Here is a 19,852-nt window from a genome sequence, read left to right on the forward strand (position 1 = left end):
CATTAGCCCCTCAACATAAGATAAATTCTTGTCCAACTGGAGTGAGCTGAAATCCAACACATGAGACGGATCGTTTTGATACTTCCGGAGCATAGAAACATGGAATATTGTATGAACTTCTGCTAGGCTGGGAGGCAAGGCAAGCTCATAAGCAACCTCCCCAGCACGTCGCAACACCTCGAATGGGCCAATAAACCTTGGGCTCAGCTTGCCCTTTTTTCTGAACCTCATAACACCCTTCATGGGTGACACCTCGAGCAGGACCCACTCTCCAACCATCAATGCAACATCGAGAACCTTCCGATCCGCATAACTCTTCTGTCTGCACTGGGTTGTGCGAAGTCGATCCTGAATCACCTTAACCTTCTCAAGAGCATCCTGAACCAAGTCTGTACCCAATAACCTAGCCTCGTCCGGCTCGAACCAACCCACTGGAGACCAATACCATATGCACGTAGCATATCCTCTAATATTTGAATAGTGCGCTCGGACTGTCCGTCCATCTGAGGGTGAAATGTTATGCTCAACTCCACTAGAGTATCCAACTAATATTGTACAGTCCTCCAGAACCATGATGTAAACTGAGTACCCCGGTTAGAGATGATAGATACCGGTATGCCAGGAAGCCTGACGATCTCGCGGATATAAACTCGAACCAGCTGCTCGGAAGAATAGGTAGTTATCACAGGAATGAAATGAGTTGACTTGGTCAGCCTATCCATAATCACCCAAACTGTATCAAACTTCCGGTGAGTCCGTGGAAGCCCAACAACGGGAGAATAGGTAGTGATCCGCTCCTATTTCCACTCCGGGATCTCTAGTTTCTGATGCAATCCACCTGGCCGTTGATGCTCATACTTTACCTGCTGGCAATTTAGGCACCAAACTATATATTCCACTATGTCCTTCTTCATTCTTCTCCACCAATAATGTTACCTCAAGTCCTGATACATCTTCGCGGCACCCGAATGAATGAGGTACCGCAAACTGTGAGCCTCCTGGAAAATCAACTCACGCAATCCGTCTACATTGGGCACACATAGCCTGCCCTGCATCCTCAATGCACCATATCTCTAATAGTGACCTCCTTAGCATCACCGTGCTACACTGTGTCCCTAAGGATAAGCAAATTGGGGGCATCATACTGACGCTCCCTGATACGATAATAAAGAGAAGACCGAGAGACCACACAAGCCAACACTCGACTCAGCTTAAAAATATCCAATCAAACAAACTAGTTGGATAAGGCCTGGACATCCAATGCCAATGGCCTCTCTGCTATTGGTAGATATGCTAAGCTCCCCAAACTCTCCGCCCGGCAACTGAAGGTAACGGCTACCATATTGGCCTTCCCGAGATGGTACAAAATAGTGATATCATAATCCTTAAGTAGCTCCAACCACCTCTGGTGACGCAAGTTAAGATCCTTCTATTTGAACAGATGCTGCAAATTCCGGTGATCGGTGTAGATCTCACAAGGGACACCATACAAATAGTGCCGCCAAATCTTCAAGGCATGAATAATAGCTGTTAACTCAAGGTCGTGGAGTGGATAGTTCTTTTCATGCACCTTCAGCTTCCTGGACGCGTAGGCAATCACCATACTATCCTACATCAACACCGCGCTGAGGCCAGTCCGCGACGCATCACAATATACAGTATATGATCATGAACCTGTAGGTAGTACCAACATTGGGGTTGTAGTCAAAGCTCTCTTGAGCTTCTGAAAGCTCTCCTCACACTCCTTTGTCCACCTGAACGGAGCACCCTTCTGGGTCAGCCTGGTCATAGTTACTGCAATAGATGAGAAACCCTCTACAAATCGACGGTAATACCACGCTAAACAAAGAAAACTCTGGATCTCTGTAGCTGAGGATGGTCTAGGCCAACTCTGCACTGCTTCTACCTTCTTCGGATCCACCTTGATCCCATCACTCGACACCACATGTCCCAAGAATGCCACTGAGTCTAGCCAAAACTCACACTTTGAAAATTTTGCATATACCTTCTTTTCTCTCAAGGTCTGAAGCACAGTCCTCATGTGCTGCTCATGATCCTCCGAAGTCCGAGAGTACATCAAAATGTCGTCAATAAACACAATGACGGATGAGCCAAGATAGGACCTAAATACACTGTGCATCAAATGCATAAATGTTGTTGGGGCATTGGTCAGCCCAAATGACATCACATGGAACTCGTAGTGACCATACCGCATCCTGAAAGCAGTCTTCGGGATATCTGGCTCCCGAATCTTCAACTGATGATAGCCTGAACGTTAGTCAATCTTGGAAAACACTCTGGAACCCTGTAACTGATCTAATAGGTCATCAATACGAGCCAATGGATACTTGTTCTTCACTGTAACTTTGTTCAACTGGAGATAATCAATGCACATACGCATAGAACCATCTTTTATCTTCATAAACAAGATCGGAGCACTCCAAGATGACACACCGGGTTGAATGAAGCCCTTATCAAGAAACTCTTGTAACTGATCCTTCAACTCAGGACGAGCCATACAATATGGAGGAATAGAGATCGGCTGAGTGCCCGGCAATAAATCAATGCCAAAGTCAATATCTCTGTCGGGCGGCATGCCCAGAAGATCTACTGGAAATACATCTAGAAAATCCCTCACTATTGAGACTGACTCAACTGTAGGGGTATCAATGCTGACATCTCTCACATAAGCTAGATACGCTTCACACCCCTTCTCCACCATTCGTTGAGCTTTAAAAAATGAAATAACTCTGTTGGGAGTATACTCTAAGGTATCTCTCTACTCTAATCGCAGTAATCCTGGCATAGTCAGCGTCACGGTCTTGGCGTGACAATCAAGAATTGCATAATGGGGCGACGACCAGTCCATGCCCAAAATAATATCAAAATCTAACATACTGAGAAATAATAAGTCGGCCCTGGTCTCAAAACCATTAAGAAGAACCAAACATTACCGATACACACTGTCAACAACAATAAAATCTCCCACAGGTGTTTGTAGCAGCTTGTGCGGGTGCTCTAGCTGCACCATGTGGACGTTCTCGGCCACTACCCTGGTCCTGGCCTCTCGCGGCTCTAGAAGGGGACGGGTGCCTGGTCATCAGATCCGCCCGTACGTGTCCTCACCATTTGTGAGAGAATAGAAGACTGAAGTTTTGAATTTCGAAGTCAACAATTTTGCACGACAAGGAATCAAAGAAGCGTAATTTTCCTAACAGTTCCATAGCCTCCCGAATATAAGTACAGATGCCTCTCTACCGATCCGCGAGACTCTACTAAACTTACTTGTGAGTCACGACACATATGAACCTAGACCCTCATCGTGAACGCGTAGACTTGTTACCTCAGAGCCCCGCTAACGTGAGACCTCCACCGCGAACGCGAAGCACAAATTCCCTCCTGTCTCTAGTTTCTCTTCGCGAACGCGGAACTCCCCTCGTGAACGCGAAGAAGGAAACCAGCAACTGGAAACACCAGGAGTTTCTGCAACTTCAACAAGTCCTAAAATTGATCCGTTAACCACCCGGAATCCACTCGAGGCCCCCGAGACATAAACCAAACATACCAACATGTCCTATAACACCATAAGAACTTAGTTGAACCCCTAAATCAATCAAACAATGCCAAAAACACGAATCACCCTCTAATTCAAACTTAATGAACTTTGAAACTCAAGGCATAGGCCACCACATTGGCCTTCCCAAGATGGTACAAAATGGTGATATCATAATCCTTAAGCAGCTCCAACCACCTCCGCTGGCGCAAGTTAAGATCCTTCTGTTTGAACAGATGTTGCAAACTCCGATGATCGGTTTAGATCTCACAAGGGACACCGTACAAATAGTGCCGCCGAATCTTCAAGGCATGAACAATAGCTGCTAACTCAAGGTCGTGGACATGATAGTTCTTTTCATGCACCTTTAGTTTCCTGGACACGTAGCCAATCACCCTACTGTCCTGCATCAACATCGCGTCGAGGACAGTCCGCGACACATCATAATATACAGTATATAATCCTGAACTTGTAGGTTGTACCAATACTGGGGTTGTAGTTAAAGATGTATTGAGCTTCTGAAAGCACTCCTCACACTCCTCTGTCCACCTGAACGGAGCACCCTTTTGGGTCAGCCTGGTCATAGGTGCTGCAATAGATGAGAAACCCTCTACAAATAAATTGTAATAACCCGCCAAACCAAAAAAACTCCGGATCTCCGTAGCTGAGGACGGTCTAGGCCAACTCTGCACTACTTTCACCTTCTTCGGATCCACCTTGATCCCATCACTTGACACCTCATGACCCAAGAATGCCACTGAGTCTAGCCAAAAAATCACGCTTTGAAAATTTTGCATATAACTTCTTTTCTCTCAAGGTCTGAAGCACAGTCCTCATGTGCTGCTCATGATCCTCCCGAGTCCGGGAGTACACCAAAATGTCGTCAATAAACACAATGATGAATAAGTCAATATAGGACCGAAATACACTGTGCATCAAATGCATAAATGTTGTTGGGGCGTTAGTCAGCCCAAATGACATCACACGGAACTCGTAGTTGACTATACCGAGTGCTGAAAGCAGTCTTCGGGATATCTGGCTCCCGAATCTTTAACTGATGATAGCCTGAACATTAGTCAATCTTGGAAAACACTCTGGCACCCTGTAACTGATCAAATAAGTCATCAATACGAGGCAATGGATACATATTCTTCACTGTAACTTTATTCAACTGGCGATAATCAATGCACATACACATAGAACCATCATTTTTCTTCATAAACAATACCGGAGCACCCCAAGGTGACACACTGGGCCAAATGAAGCCCTTATCAAGCAACTCCTATAACTGCTCCTTCAACTCAGGAGGAGCCATACGATATGGAGGGATAGAGATGGGCTGAGTGCCTGGCAACAAATCATTGCCAAAGTCATTATCTTTGTCGGGCGGCATGCCCAGAAGATCAGCTGGAAATACATCTAGAAAATCCCTCACTACTAGGACTGACTCAATTATAGGGGTATCAATAATGACATCTCTCACATAAGCTAGATATATGTCATACCCCTTTTCAACCATTCGTTGAGCTTTAAGAAATGAAATAACTCTACTAAGAGTATACTCTAAGGTACCTCTCCACTCTAATCGCGGTAATCCTGGCATAGCCAGCATCACGGTCTTGGCGTGACAATCAAGAATAGCATAATGGGGAGACAACCAGTCCATACCCAAATTAATATCAAAATCTACCATACTGAGAAATAATAAGTCGGATCTTGTCTCAAAACCACTAAGAACAACCAAACACTACCAATACACACGGTCAACAAAAATAAAATCTCCCACAAGTGTAGATACATAAATAGGATAACTCAAAGAATCACGAGATACACCCAAATACGGGACAAAATAAGAGGACACATAAGAATAAGTGGGAGCCTGGATCAAATAAAACTGACGCATCTCTATGACAGACCAGAACAATACATGTAATGACAGAGTCGGAAGCAACTGCCTTTGTACCAGTAGGAAGAGCATAATATCTGGCCTAGCCTCGCCCTCTGGGCGACCTCTACCTCCCCAACCTCCACCTCGAGCTGGTTGAGCAAGTGGGGCGGTAGCTGGTGCTGTAATCATAGCCTGAGGACCCGGTAGAGCACACGGTGCCTGAGAGGTCTATGGAGGTGCACCCCTCCAAAGTCTGGGGAAATCCCTCACCATATGGCAAGTGTCGCCACACTCAAAACAAGCTCTCGGAGGCGTGGTTGTTGTAGCTGGCTCGGGCCAGGTCTGCTGGACTGACCGCTAAAAGCACCCCGTACAGGAGGTGCACTAGATATTGGTGGTGCATAATAAGGCTCTTAGGCCTAGAAGGAGTCGGAATAGCACTGGCGGCTGGAAGTGCTGAATGAACGGGGCTACTCACATAGCCCCTACCATGTCGAACTGCAGTTGGGACACGAGTACCACTATAAGTGCCAGACTCTCGAGACCTCTTGGACTCCCTCTCCTCTCTCTCCCAAGCAAGCATACCCTCCAATCTCCTAGCAATACTCATAACTTGCTGGTACGAAATCTCCATCTCCAACTCCTGGGCCATGTTAAGCCTGATACTGGGGTGGAGTCCCTTGATAAACCGACGGACCCTCTCTCGAACTATAGCAACCAAGGCTGGTGCATGTTGGGCCAAATCACTGAAGCGAACTGCATACTTTGACACAGTCATAGAACCCTGGCGTAACTGCTCAAACTCCGCACTCCATGCGTCTCTGAGACTCTGGGGAACATACTCCCTCAAGAACATGTCCGACAACTGAGTCCATGTAAGTGAAGCTGCCTCAGCCGGACTACCCAACTCATAAGCACGCCACCACTGATAGGCTGCTCCTCCAAGATGGAATGTAGTAAAAGAAACCCCACTCGACTCTGCTACACCCATAGTACGGAGAATACACTCCTCCAAAAAAACCTGGGCATCCTGTGACTCCAATCCATTGAAGGTAGGAGGGTGGTACTTCTTGTACCTCTCAAGTCTGAGCTACTCCGCCTCAGAAACTGCTGCCCTAACCTCGGGCTGAACTGGAGCTAGCAGCTGTATCGGTATGATCTTTGGAACCTGGTCGACCTGAACCCGCTGCTCTGGGATACGGGCGGCGGGAGTCTGTGCTCCTCCCCCGACCTGAGATGTGGCAGGAGCAAGTGGACTCAATCCAGCCTGAGCCAAGGAGTTGAACATGCTTAGAAATTAGACTAGAGTATACTGGATGGCTGGTGCAGCAACAGATACCTCAAGTGACTGCCCTCTAGCTGGAGCTACTGGGGGCTCCTCTGTAGCAGATCGTGCGGGTCCTCTAGCTGCACCACGTGGACGTTCTCGGCCACTACCCTGGCCCCGGCCTCTCGCGGCTCTAGCGGGGGCGCGGGTGCCTGGTCATCAGATCCGCCCGTACGTGTCCTCACCATCTATGAGAGAATAAAAGAGAAAAGTTTAGAATTTCAAAGTCAACAATTTCGCATGACAAGGAATCAAAGAAGCGTAATTTTCGTAATAGTTCCATAGCCTCTCGAAGATAAGTACAGACGTCTCTGTACCGATCCGCGAGACTCTACTAAACTTGCTTGTGAGTCACAACACCTACGAACCTAGAGATCTGATACCAACTTCTCACGACCCAAATCTCCTTCCGTAAGATATCGTGATGGCACCTAGTCTCTACGACTAATTAAGCCTAACAAATTGCGGAATAACAGAAATAAATACAAAAATTTAAAAACTAGACTGCAACAGATAACTATAAAATGATAGAGTGCCATTCGGCATATACAAGCGACCTAGTACTAGAGTATACACAGCATTCCCAAAATCCGATAATCATGAGTCACAAGCTACAGAAGAAAACTAGTATCTCTATACACCAGAGTCTAAGAAAGTATGGAAAGGAGGGAATAGAAGGGGACTCCGAGGTCTGCGGACCCAGAAAATGTACCTTGAAATCTTTGTGCAACAGCAAGCACTCTCAGCTAATAGCGGGGTTGATAGGAAGTACTTGGATCTGCACACAAACATGTGCATAAGAGTAGCATGAGTACACCAAAATGGTACCCAGTAAGTGCCAAGCCTAACCTCGGTAGAGTAGTGACGAGGTTAGGCCCGGGCCCTACTGGGATATAATAATAAGAAAAATGATATAATAAAATGAAGAAAGATGGAGGATTTAACAAAAAGAATTCACAGAGAAATAATAACACATCACAAGAAGATAAACAACAGAGGCGCTCCCGAGATACCGTCTCGTAGTCCCAAAAGTAAATACTCAATAAGGGATCTCCCGAGATACCGTCTCATAGTCCCAAAAGTAAATATGCAAGGAGATCTCCCGAGGTACTGCCTCGTAGTCTCAAAAGTAAATGTATATGGGGATCTCCCGAGGTACCGCCTCGTAGTCCCAAAAGTAAATACACAGCTCAAATCGGTGGAAAAAGCAATTAACAGCAAGAATTCTACATTTAAGGTTGATACAAATCAAGGCAGGAATTCATCTAAACATGCTGCACAAATTTCAAATAAGCAGTTAAGACACGTAGACATGCAAAATTAGACTAAACAGGACAACTACACATGCTGGTATAACTCAATTAAGGTCTAATAGGCTACTACTTAGTGAAAAACCGGATTTTACAATAATTAGCTTGTGTACGCACTCGTCTCCTCGCGTACACGGCGCCCACATATCACAGAAATATCACAACGGTATAAATCCTAAGGGGATTTCCCCCACACAAGGTTAGGCAAGCCGCTTACCTTGAACCAAGCTCAATCAGTCAATAAGAATGCCCTTTCCTCAATTATCCGACTCTAAATGGCCCAAATCTAGCCAATAATAATTACATACCATAAATACAACTATAATATACTAATATCAATACTTTAACAAGAATTTTGAAAATCGCCCCAAAGTCGACCCGGGCCCACGTCTCGGAATCGGGTAAAAGTCACAAAATACGAACACCCATTCACCCACGAGTTCACTCGTACCAAAATTACTCAAATCTGACGTCAAAATCCCAATCCAAACTCAAATTTTGGTTGAAGAACTTATCCCATTTTCCCAATTTTCTCAACCCAAATCCGAAATTAAAGGGTAGAATTAATGATAGATTAGTGGGATATAACCAAAAATAAATGAAGAATCATTACTCAATCGATGCCTCTGAAAATCCTTAAAAATTTCGTCCGCTCTCTACCTCAAGTTATGTTACAAATGGCTAAACCCTTGATTTTGAAATGTTATATTCTGCCAAGTGATCCCTTTTGCGCGAACGCGGAAAAACCCTCGCGTTCGTGAAGCACAAAATTGCTTCAGTCCAAAATTCTTCATCGCGAACGCGATGGCCTAATCGCGAATGCAAAGCTTACTCAGCTCATACCTACGCGAACGCGGGACCATCATCGCGAACGTGCAGGCAAATTGCCTGGAGACTCAGTTGACCAGCTATCTCTATGCGAACGCGGGACCCTCATCACGAACGCATAGACTTGTTACCTCAGAGGTTCGCGAACGCGGGACCTCATCGCGAACGCGAAGCACAAATTTCCTCCTGTCTCCAGTTCCTCTTCGCGAACGCGGAACTCCCCTCGCGAACGCGAAGAAGGAAACCATCAATTGGAAACACCAGAAATTTCTGCAACTTCAACAAGTCCAAAATCGATCCGCTAACCATCCGGAATCCACCCGAGCCCTCGGGACTTCAATCAAACATACCAACAAGTCCTATAACACCATACGAATTTAGTCGAGCCCCCAAATCACATCAAACAATGCCAAAAATACGAATCACCCTCCAATTCAAACTTAATGAACTTTGAAACTTCAAACTTCTATAACCGGTGTCGAAACCTATCAAATCACGTCCGATTGACCCTAAATTTTGCACACACGTCATAATTGACATTACGGACCTACCCCAACTTCTGAAATCGTAATCCGACCCTGATATCAAAAAGTCCACTTCCGGTCAAACTTCCCAAAAATTCAACTTTCGTCATTTCAAGCCTAATTCAGCTACAGACCTCCAAAACACAATCCGGACACGCTCCTAAATCCAAAATACCCAATGGAGCTAACGGAACTGACGAAACTCCATTTCGGGGTCGTCTTCACACAGTTTCAACTGCTGTCAAAATTCTAGAACTTAAGCTTCTGTTTTAGGGACTGAGTGCCCCAAATCACTCTGAAACCACAAACACAACATCCCGGCAAGTCACATAAGTAGAAAAAGATACAGGGGAAGTAGTAAATAGGGGATCGAGGCTAATACTCTCAAACGACAGGCCGGGTCGTTACAAGTAATTTATGAAAATTCCTCTTTTTAAAATTATTATTATTGCAGTTCCCACACCATAGTGGTTCATATGTTAAAATGTGAAGATTTTAAGGCTAGTTTAAAACCACAAATTTATGAACCAAATTATCAATATTGAAAAATGATAGATCAGAGAACCTTTTGGTGTGAAGCGTCTTAGCTTTTTTAGTGGTCTATTTGGCACGAATCTGAATTAGTCAGATTAGTGAGGCTCACGTACTGGATAAACAAACAAAAAGTGATAGACAAATAAAATTAAATTATAAGAAAATTGACGCATGCAATTGCTTTTTAGGGGTGACTACTATGGATCTTTTTTTTCCTTTGGCAATGCGATGTAAGATGCCTAGACATGACGTGCCTCGGCCTGATGGCTTCAAGTTCAACTTTGCGTTCAAAAAATTCGATGGGTCACGGAATTAAGAAACAGTGAAATAATTTGAAATAATATCCCTAACTGAAAAATGGATTTGGTCTTTGATAAAAAGAATTTAAAAATGTAGAAAATTACACTCACACTTCTTTAGTATCTTGTATTTCGGAATACTTATTAATCGTAGTCACCAAAAAGTTAATGATCTTAGTAACATAATAATCCGCTAAAAATCAAACAAAACAAAAAAGACTACATATTTACAATGGAAAAATCCCTGTCATTGAATGAACACAATAGAAATTCTATTATTGCACTAAAAGGGTCAGTCTATAAATTAGTGCCTTATAAATTCTCCTTACGTTGGATACTTTGCACAAGTTCCACAACTCGTCAACAAAAACTAAGAGCCCCTTTGTACATAAGATTCTTTTCACTTTTTTTCAAAAAAAAATATTTTTTTTCAAAATCAGTGTTTGGCCATAAAATTTCCAATTTTCACTTGAAGATGAATTTTGAAATTTTTCAAAAATTTGAAAAACTCCAACAAACTGTTTTTCAAAATTTTCACTCACAAAACTTCAAAAACAACCCAAAATTATATTCATATCCAAACACAACTCTAATTTTCAAATACTATTTTCACTTGAAAAGTTTTTTCACTTTTTTTTGGAATTTTATATTTCTTATGTCCAAACACCCACTAAATGAGTTAAATTATCTGCTATGACAAGTTAAATTATATTGATTGCGTGGAAAAAAGTTACATTGTCAACATATATAATTTAAGTTTATTTTTATTATATATTTATATCTTTTTTCTTGGTTAAATCTTTGTATGTTTAAGAATAGTTAAGCTGTTATGAAATGATATTGGTAAAGAAAAACATTAATCCCCCCCATTTGTTTCTCTTTTTTGCGTCCCTTAATAAACTATTTTACAGAAAGGATTTTTTACTACAATACCCTTATTTATATCTTTAATCATTCAACATATTAATCTCTCTTCAATTAATATCTACTCTTCCATTAAGATTTTCTATGCTAGTTTTTTACTTTCAAAATATTTAATACTAAGGGCAAAATAGGGAAAAAATGATAAATTACACCTTGATTTTCAAAAATGACATTTATTTTGGACTAGATATATTTAGCAGCAGGACAACTAATATGGACCGGAGTGAGTATATTACTTGGATAGAATCATATTTTCTTTCTTCTTTATTTTTTTTATTGAAATTAGATTTGAGAGTAGCTAGTAAGATTCAACTTCCCTTCTAGGAGTTTGCCTTTTGACCAATGACCAAATGGGAGTTTGTTAATTCAAGTAGTGGTTACTATTACTGAAAGTAACTAAATATCCACAAAAGGTGGAGCTCCCCACAAATTCCCTAATGTTTTAATGACTAAAAAATCATCTTTATTCTTTATGGAAAGAGAGAATTCACTAAAAGATTTTTGTTATCATTATAATTTTCAAGAACCTAAAATGGGTTGAAGATAAAGCTAGAATTTTCTTGAATTTGACAATAATATGTTAGAATTGGAATTGTTGGGAGTATTTGGAATAGGAATTTGTTCTTGAAACATATGAATTTTTGGGGGTAGAATTGAAAGAGAGAAATGTGGCATCCACCACAAGGTGTGCATGGAGAAAGAATGCATCCACCAAATAAATTAATAGCAGTGGCAATAGATAAAGATAGAGGAAGTCAAATTGCTCTAAAATGGACAGTTGATCATCTTTTAGCCAGAGGCCAAACAGTTCTTTTGATCCATGTCAAACTTAAACAATCTGCTACTTCCACTGGTCAATCCACTCCTACAAGTAATTCTTCTTCTCTTTCCCTCTCTACATTATATGTATTTGTTTGTGCATGTTTGTTTTTTTTAATAACCAGTGGTGTCCGACCAGCTTGCTTGGACCTCGACTGTCCCATGGATTACTTGCTATCTGATCTCACCGAGACATGTGACACAGGTACCGGGTGACTCTGGTATTTGTTTGTGCGTGTTGATGTAGTAGAATGACCACTTGTACAAATTAGAACAAAAATATTAAATAGAATGTGTATACCTGGGCTTATTATTTCACGAATATCTGTTACCTTCCACTAGCACATATATCGAATAATCGAGTATTTGCTTATATATGTTGATTTTGTAGAATGACCGCATGTATAGTAAAATGTGTATACCTCGGATCCCATGAAATCTATCATAAATAGAGGTAGGAATCAACTTGAAATTGTGCTGGAAATGCTGTTGATGATGGGTAGATTTTCGATGTTCTCACGAAAAAGGTGCAAAAGTTTAAGCATGATGACCGAATTACATTTCCATGTTTAGAAAGAGAGGAATCATTTTAACATTAGTGGTCAAAGCAAGCAACTTTTGCAACGTCAAACACTGGCAAATCATGATTGCACGCATAACTCTGTTCACCGAGTCTTTGGCAGATGGAACGAAATCACCTAGTATTTTTTGTCTTTCCTAGGATCTGAACCCTTATCTCCCATGCTTTTCATTATCATTGACCAGTAGGCCACATCCATGGATGCTTCGCGTGTTGAAATCTCATTGACGTATATCAATCGTTTTATGTTTGATTAGCTTGTGTTTTAGAGATAAAAGTTCAAACAATGGGTGGAAAAAAGTAAGAGTTAAATGTTAGTAACATATGGCCCTTCTTTCCTTTTCCATATATAACAGAGAAATTTTAAGTAAAAGCAGCCAGATTTCAAGCCTATAAAGAGCTCATGGACTTCATAGATTGATCAGCTATAATCCCCCCTATATTGGATTCTCTAATACTTGCAAGGAAGTAAGTTATAAGAACGAGTGAAAATGTAACTAGCCTCATACTTACTGATTCTTTTTCTACGTCATACTTGACTAATCATATTAGTTTATTGAAATTTGAGCTAGTTATTTGCTTGTTTACAATCAGATTGACTGTTGTGCTTAAATTGTTAATACAAATTTTCCTTTTACAAAATACTCTTCCCGTTCACATGCATTTGTCAGTCGATGATAGTATTATTTCCCTGTCTAACATTCCGTTTGAAGTTACTATCTCGGATTTCTTTTCTTCCAAATCTGATTGTTGTGTGATTTAGTTATTTCTTCATCATGTTGCTCTGATTAATATCCTTTGAGCGGCTTCTCCCTTTAGGTTCTACTAATAATTTCATCTTTAACACAACCAAATGAACGTCTCTTAGTCCCTTGGCTTTACTTGTTGTCAATGGTCTGTGATTAAGACAAACTTTGCCACTTAGCATTATACTTAAAAGTCATGTTATACTCACATCTTTACATGTCCTCGAGGAAAAGGAAAAAGGAAAACCCAAAAAAAAAAACATATAACTCTAAAACAAACGAAACATGTATAATTGGTTAAGTAACTTATCTGTGCTGCTTAAGGCTGCTCCAAGTTCCATTTCATGAGGATAAATGGGAAAGTGACGAGTATATTGAGTCTGGATTTGTTTTCTTTTATCGTTTAGTTGCAGAAATAACTGTGTACTTCTACATTTCAGAGTCAAACCAGATTTCTGATGAAGCTGGATCGGGAAATAGTGAATTGGATCCGCAGACAAAGGAACTGTTTCTTCCTTTCCGAGTATTTTGTACACGGAAAGATGTTAGTAACTCGAAACCTTAGATGAATTCCCATAACCTAGGAGAAGATTAACAAACATTCGTAAAATTTGTCAAGTCTTACTCATTATTTCCTTCAGCTTTCACATTTCTAATTTTGTTTCTTCTTATCCTAAAAATAACCAGGTACAATGTCATGATGTTGTGTTAGACGACACGGATGTGGTCAAAGCAATTGTTGAGTATGTGAATCGGACAGGAATAGAGGTATTGATTCTTGGTGCTACAACAAGAGGCGGTCTTCTCAGGTATGACTCTGTCTATGCACGGAGTGTTGAGCTTACGATGGAAATAATTTCTGATCATAATATCCTGAACAGTTAATATGTTATCTAAATTCCATTCTCAGTCACCTAATAGCAAAATTTTATAAACTGAAATAACAAACAAAAAGTAAGAGCTTTATGTCAAAAAATTTGGCCGCCTTCCTTTTACTGTATGTGCCCAAATTTGTGTCCTTGATCCATGTATGGAGTGACATTCTCATTTTTCTCTCGCTTAGTGCATAAGCATGCTACAAACTTTGCTTAAAATATACTTTCAAAAGTTCCTGTGAAGAAGTAAAGGAAACTGGTGTTTGTATATACTTAAGTGTGTGCATGTCTTTCGCCTATTATTGAGGTTTCATTAGATCAGTTATATTTGAATAAAAGAACGTCTTCAGATTATCTAAGTTCAGTAGCCTTTTCTGCATAGCAGATTTAAAGCGAAAGACATTCCAGGAGGCATTTTAAAAGGGGTTCCTGATTTCTGTACTGTACATGTCATCTCCAAATCTGCAAAGATCGCATCTACACGTGCTGCTTCTCGCCCTGCGCCTTTTGTCCATCCACTACGTCACCAGTTAATGCAGCCGGCCAGCACCAAATTTGCTCCTTTTGAAGGTTCAACACCCTCTGCTGCTAGTTCAAGAGGTGAGCCAACCACTATTAGCAAGTTCTTCTATTAAGTACTCGTTGCATCATGTCGTAATTCTGTAACTCTGTTGTATAGGTCCTTTTTCAGGAGGTCCGAAGCCTGTTTGTGATCCGCCACCATCTACCCTTCAAAGTGACACAATGAATATCAAGTAAGTCGGAAAAATTATCTTGATATCCGCATAAACTGTACTCCCTCCGTCCCAATTTATTTGTCGCACTTTCCTTTTTGGTCTATCCAAAAAGAATGTCACATTTCCTTATTTAGAAATAATTTATCTTCAAAATTTCTCTTTTACCCTTAATGTGATGATTTACCGTCACAAAAATGTCTAGTGCTTGTTTTAGACCAAAAGTTTCAAAAGTCTTTCTTTCTTTCTTAAACCTTGTGCCTAGTCAAACAGTGCACACAAATTGGGACGGAGGGAGTACCGTGTTTTGATAACAGTAATTTGTTGCATACAAAATGAGAATGTCAAAGTCAGCGATGCAAATTCTTTGGAAGATTTTGAAATTTACGGATTTTGTTCTTCAGAGCACTATAGTTTTGCATAGTTTTCTCATTCCTAATTTGAATGTTACTATTTTAAACAGGTCGCCGTTCACCCACAGGAAAGGTCCTAATGGAAAACCATATGAAATCTCTTTGCCAGATACTGACATATCATATGTCAGTTCTGGTAGGCCAAGCATCGACAACATTTATTCTTCATTTTCCGATGGCTATGATGGTGGTGGACCGACTCCTCCTCGGCTTTCAGGCTTTTCAGATTTTGAGACCCAAAGTTTTGATTCCACACAGTTTGGGCGGAGATCAGTGGACACCCTGACTCCACCTGAACTATCACATTCATCGATCGAGAGTGATAGACCATCAGTCTCCCAAGGACCAGTAGTAAGCATTTGAAAATATAACCTTTTTTTTTTTTTAAACATTAAAATCTGACTCAATATTTCTAGACCATTTATCTTTCTCAATGAATCGATGAATATCCTTAGTTCATGTAGACTACGCTAAAAGCATGTGTGCAACATATATTTTGTCTGATTGAACTTTCTTATTCAATGAACGGATATAAAGCAAATTAGTTTCTATTAGAGTATGTTAAAGCGTGGTGATAGGATCTAAAATCTATAGTCAGTTATAGCTTCTGCTTGATGAGACAGAGAAATTTGGCTTCCTGCACTGTAGTTATTTGCTTGTGATGTAACTGACATTTAGTCATCTGGTGTTCTTTTAAAGTCTATCTTGAACTTATGTTTTCGCCATTCTCAAACAAAGAGTAAGGATGTAATATTAAGGAATGTCATAATTATAAGGAGTGACGTGGTTTTTGGATTCTAAAATCCAGAAGTATATGTAAGAAACTCTTTTGATACTTTAGATATTGTCAAAACTTGAGAAAACATTATGGTAGATATTCTGCTGAGGCTCTTCACTTTGCAGAAATGCAGGGTTAGACTGCGTACCCTTGTGGTCCAGGCCTTCCCCGGACCCTGCGCATAGCGGGCGCTTAGTGCACTGAACTCTTCACTTCATGCCTTTAAGCATTATTTGTTCTATATTTACACCTCTACTTTGGCTTACAGGATGATATGGAAGCAGAAATGAGAAGGCTAAAGCAGGAGCTTAAGCAGACAATGGAACTATATAGCACGGCTTGCAGGGAAGCGCTTACAGCAAAACAAAAGGCACGATAAACTAATACTCCTGTGCACTCTAATGATTCTATTGGATGTACTAACATGTTGTTCGTTGCAGGCGATGGAACTGCAGCGTTGGAAACAGGAAGAACAACGACGATTAGAAGAGGCACGTTTAGCGGAGGAAGCTGCGTTGGCACTTGCCGAGAAGGAAAAAGCAAAGTCTAGAGCAGCAATTGAGCATGCAGAGGCAGCTCAGCGGCTTGCAGAACTAGAAGCTCAAAAGAGAATCAGCGCAGAAATGAAAGCTCTAAAAGAAGCAGAAGAGAAGAATAAGATACTGAATAAGCTTACGAACTCTGATTTCAGGTACAGAAAATATACAATTGAGGAGATTGAATCTGCAACAGACTACTTTGCCCAAACTCGTAAAATTGGAGAAGGAGGCTATGGGCCAGTGTATAAGTGCTACCTCGATCATACGCCTGTTGCAGTTAAGGTCCTTCGTCCTGATGCTGCTCATGGAAGACAACAGTTTCAGCAAGAGGTAATTCAGTGAAAGATGCAAAATACTGTTGGATAAGTATTTGAAAGAACGATATCCGAATTCAATGATTTTAGAGAAAATTGCTTACCACCCACTGTTATGTGTTACCTCCCTATGTTTATCACAGGCTTCAGGCATGTTTGTTTCATGACCTGAGAGTCTAATTTGACCGGGGAGGGGTGGGCGATAAGTCTAATTTAAACGGACTGTAAACTTTAAGTATCAGCAGATAAATAAGCAAGGGGAAATCTTCAAAGTAGAATGAATAGCATCTGATCAAAATTAAGGCAAGCGGCTATATAATCTCTAGACAAATTGTTATCAGTGCTGATCTAAGTATAATGAAGGGGGTTCAACCCTTTGTCGGAAAAGTTACACTGTGCAAATAGAGTAAATATGATCCTTTTTGGTTATATGTGAGCTGTTGAATACCCTTGACATGAAAAAACATTCAAGTTGGGCATTCAAAATTGCTTTAAGTCTCATAGGTTCAAATTCCAACTGTGACATCCTAGAGTTTTTTGAATCCCCTTGTAATAATTTCTGGTTCCGCCACTAATTATGATAATGCCCCACAAATGAATGTTGGTATGTTATATTGACCAAATTATATTTAGCAGTGGAGGACAATAAATATAGTTAGTATTCTTTACTAGTCAATAATTATATTCTTCTATTGCAGGTTGAAGTCCTGAGCTGCATAAGACATCCTAATATGGTGCTTCTTTTAGGAGCCTGTCCGGAATATGGATGTTTGGTTTACGAGTATATGTCCAATGGAAGTTTAGAAGACCGTTTATTCCACCGAGGAAAGACGCCACCGCTCTCTTGGCAGCAGAGGTTTCGAATTGCTGCTGAAATAGCGACTGGTCTGCTTTTCCTACACCAGAGCAAACCTGAGCCACTAGTGCACCGTGACTTAAAGCCAGGGAATATTTTGCTGGATCGCAACTTTGTGAGTAAGATTAGTGATGTCGGCTTAGCCCGTCTTGTCCCTCCATCAGTAGCAGATACTGTCACTCAATATAGAATGACATCAACGGCTGGAACTTTCTGCTATATAGACCCTGAATATCAGCAAACCGGCATGCTTGGTGTAAAATCGGATGTATACTCCTTAGGGATCATATTCTTGCAGATTTTAACAGCTAAGCCGCCAATGGGATTGACTCATTATGTTGATAGGGCAATTGAGAAAGGGACTTTCAATGAAATGCTTGATCCAGCTATTCCTGATTGGCCAGTCAATGAGGCTTTGAGTCTTGCCAAGTTATCGCTACAATGCTCTGAGCTAAGGCGAAAAGACAGACCGGATCTTGGCAAGGTCGTTTTGCCACAATTAGAAAGATTGAGAGCACTTGCAGAAGATAACACATGCCCATCACTTATGTACAATTCCAATTTTTCACCCAATCACAGCCAAGTTTCCCTCTCCCGGGTAAGTCAAGATGCATAAATTAAGAGTTTAACTTTAATGCACTGTCAGTTTACCGAGACGGTAACTACAGGTATCTCGTCCATAAAAAGTGAGATTAGTAGCCTGGACAATAAACCAAGTTACCTACTACAGCATGTTACAATATACTGACCGCAGAGGTGGATCCTGAATATGAACTTTATGGGTTTAGATTCAAAAATCTACCACATCACATCTAATATTATTTGTACATATTTAATGAATTTTTGACAAATATATAGGATCTAACCCATAGATTCTATTCTAGATACGCTACTGATTGAGCGTGTAAACCTTCTTTAGACTGTCAGTGTATATATGTTAAATCCATAAACTAAACTTCGTTAGATATTTGATGAAATATCACATAGTTATTACTTTTGTATATGTAATGCAGTCATCAAAACTTATTCGTGCTGGAAATTTTCTTTTCTTTTCTTTTCTTTTCTTGACACAGTTTTTGTCGTGATTTATGCAGGACAACTTAAGTTACCCAAATACAATGCCGTCAAGCTACGAGAGCTCGAGGAGCCAATAAAGCACAGGGTCCTAATGGATGAGAATTTTGTTCTGAAGTTTTTTCTTTTAAGAAAATATCAAAAACTAAATGTTCTGTTAGTATGGGACTGTTTTTTTTTTTGGTTTCCCGCCCGGTGTCCGGTACCCACATAGGGGCCTGACTAAATCCGGATTCGCTCCGGGAAGTCTCACATTGGGGGTAAAGTGCTCCCTAACAAAGGCGACTCCATACTCAGGAAACCCGAGACCTCTGTTAGAATGGGACATGCCTTCCTCTTTGGTCCAATTATTTGTTAAAACATTTTCTTCCTCTTTTTTACACCATGTAAATGCTTTAAGTAGCCCCTATTTTCAGTTTGTACAGATTTGGGGCTAAGATAAGAAGAAATTTTTTGTTTGAACATTACTATAATTCTATTTCTTTCATCTTATAGCTTTGGGGTAAAAAGAAGATTTTCTTTTTTTGTTTTGTTTGTACACGCCTTAATTATATTTCTCTCAGCTTGCACTGTTGAATTTTTTGCCAACTCCAGTAAACTCTACATTGAAAATTTGCAATGTGAGCCAAAAATGAAATTGTGAAAAGAAAAGATATAAAAATCTAAGCTACTAAGAAATTATTTTTAGTTTCATTATCATAGTTTTTGCTCATTTTGGTAGCCAAGCTGATTGAAGCAATAGTTGGTAAAAATGTAAACAGCATTTACTTTTGATTTACATTTAAGTAAAACTTTAAAAGTAAGATGAAGGAATATCTATAAAGGACAATTTTAAGAAAAGATAAATAGAGGTTGATTGTTCAAAGTTTTAGCACCTTTCACGTGCATGAGCAAAATTTGTTGTTTCAGTTAATGTGGCGGTATTTGAATGTATCTA

At 40.5% G+C, this 19,852-nt stretch overlaps 2 protein-coding genes across 5 annotated transcripts; one reads left to right on the top strand and one right to left on the bottom strand.

Moving 5' to 3' along the window:
- Positions 1-4,835: 4,835 nt before the first annotated feature.
- Positions 4,836-6,297, bottom strand: LOC138902329 (uncharacterized). Its single transcript, XM_070190179.1, has 2 exons — positions 5,797-6,297; positions 4,836-5,060 (listed from the first exon to the last, which is right to left on the bottom strand). Exons 1-2 carry the CDS (start codon positions 6,295-6,297, stop codon positions 4,836-4,838), a joined length of 726 nt encoding a protein of 241 aa, XP_070046280.1.
- Positions 6,298-11,853: 5,556 nt separating this feature from the next.
- On the top strand, positions 11,854-19,407 carry LOC104108934 (U-box domain-containing protein 52-like). 4 transcript variants are annotated; one of them, XM_009618088.4, is made up of 11 exons: positions 11,854-12,058; positions 12,146-12,211; positions 13,773-13,876; positions 14,020-14,141; positions 14,593-14,807; positions 14,887-14,962; positions 15,405-15,705; positions 16,401-16,502; positions 16,573-17,001; positions 17,684-18,439; positions 18,936-19,407. In XM_009618088.4, exons 1-11 carry the CDS (start codon positions 11,854-11,856, stop codon positions 18,993-18,995), a joined length of 2,436 nt encoding a protein of 811 aa, XP_009616383.1. In that variant the 3' UTR covers positions 18,996-19,407. The 4 variants fall into 4 exon arrangements, with proteins under 4 accessions (XP_009616383.1, XP_070047930.1, XP_009616384.1 ...); XM_070191829.1 differs by having other exon boundaries at positions 11,854-12,052; positions 12,143-12,211; XM_009618089.4 differs by lacking the exon at positions 12,146-12,211.
- Positions 19,408-19,852: the final 445 nt, after the last annotated feature.

This window comes from Nicotiana tomentosiformis, chromosome 12 (genome assembly GCF_000390325.3).
Source record: "Nicotiana tomentosiformis chromosome 12, ASM39032v3, whole genome shotgun sequence".
Lineage (NCBI taxonomy): Eukaryota > Viridiplantae > Streptophyta > Magnoliopsida > Solanales > Solanaceae > Nicotiana > Nicotiana tomentosiformis.

Coding starts and splice junctions, on each gene's coding strand:
- LOC138902329 (XM_070190179.1), bottom strand. CDS start 6,297: ATGTTCTTGAGGGAGTATGTTCCCCAGAGTCTCAGAGACGCATGGAGT. Junction 5,061..5,796: donor TGTACGGGGTGCTTTTAGCG/GTCAGTCCAGCA, acceptor ATGGTTGAAAAG/GGGTATGACATATATCTAGC.
- LOC104108934 (XM_009618088.4), top strand. CDS start 11,854: ATGTGGCATCCACCACAAGGTGTGCATGGAGAAAGAATGCATCCACCA. Junction 14,142..14,592: donor ACAAGAGGCGGTCTTCTCAG/GTATGACTCTGT, acceptor TCTGCATAGCAG/ATTTAAAGCGAAAGACATTC. Junction 14,963..15,404: donor AGTGACACAATGAATATCAA/GTAAGTCGGAAA, acceptor TATTTTAAACAG/GTCGCCGTTCACCCACAGGA.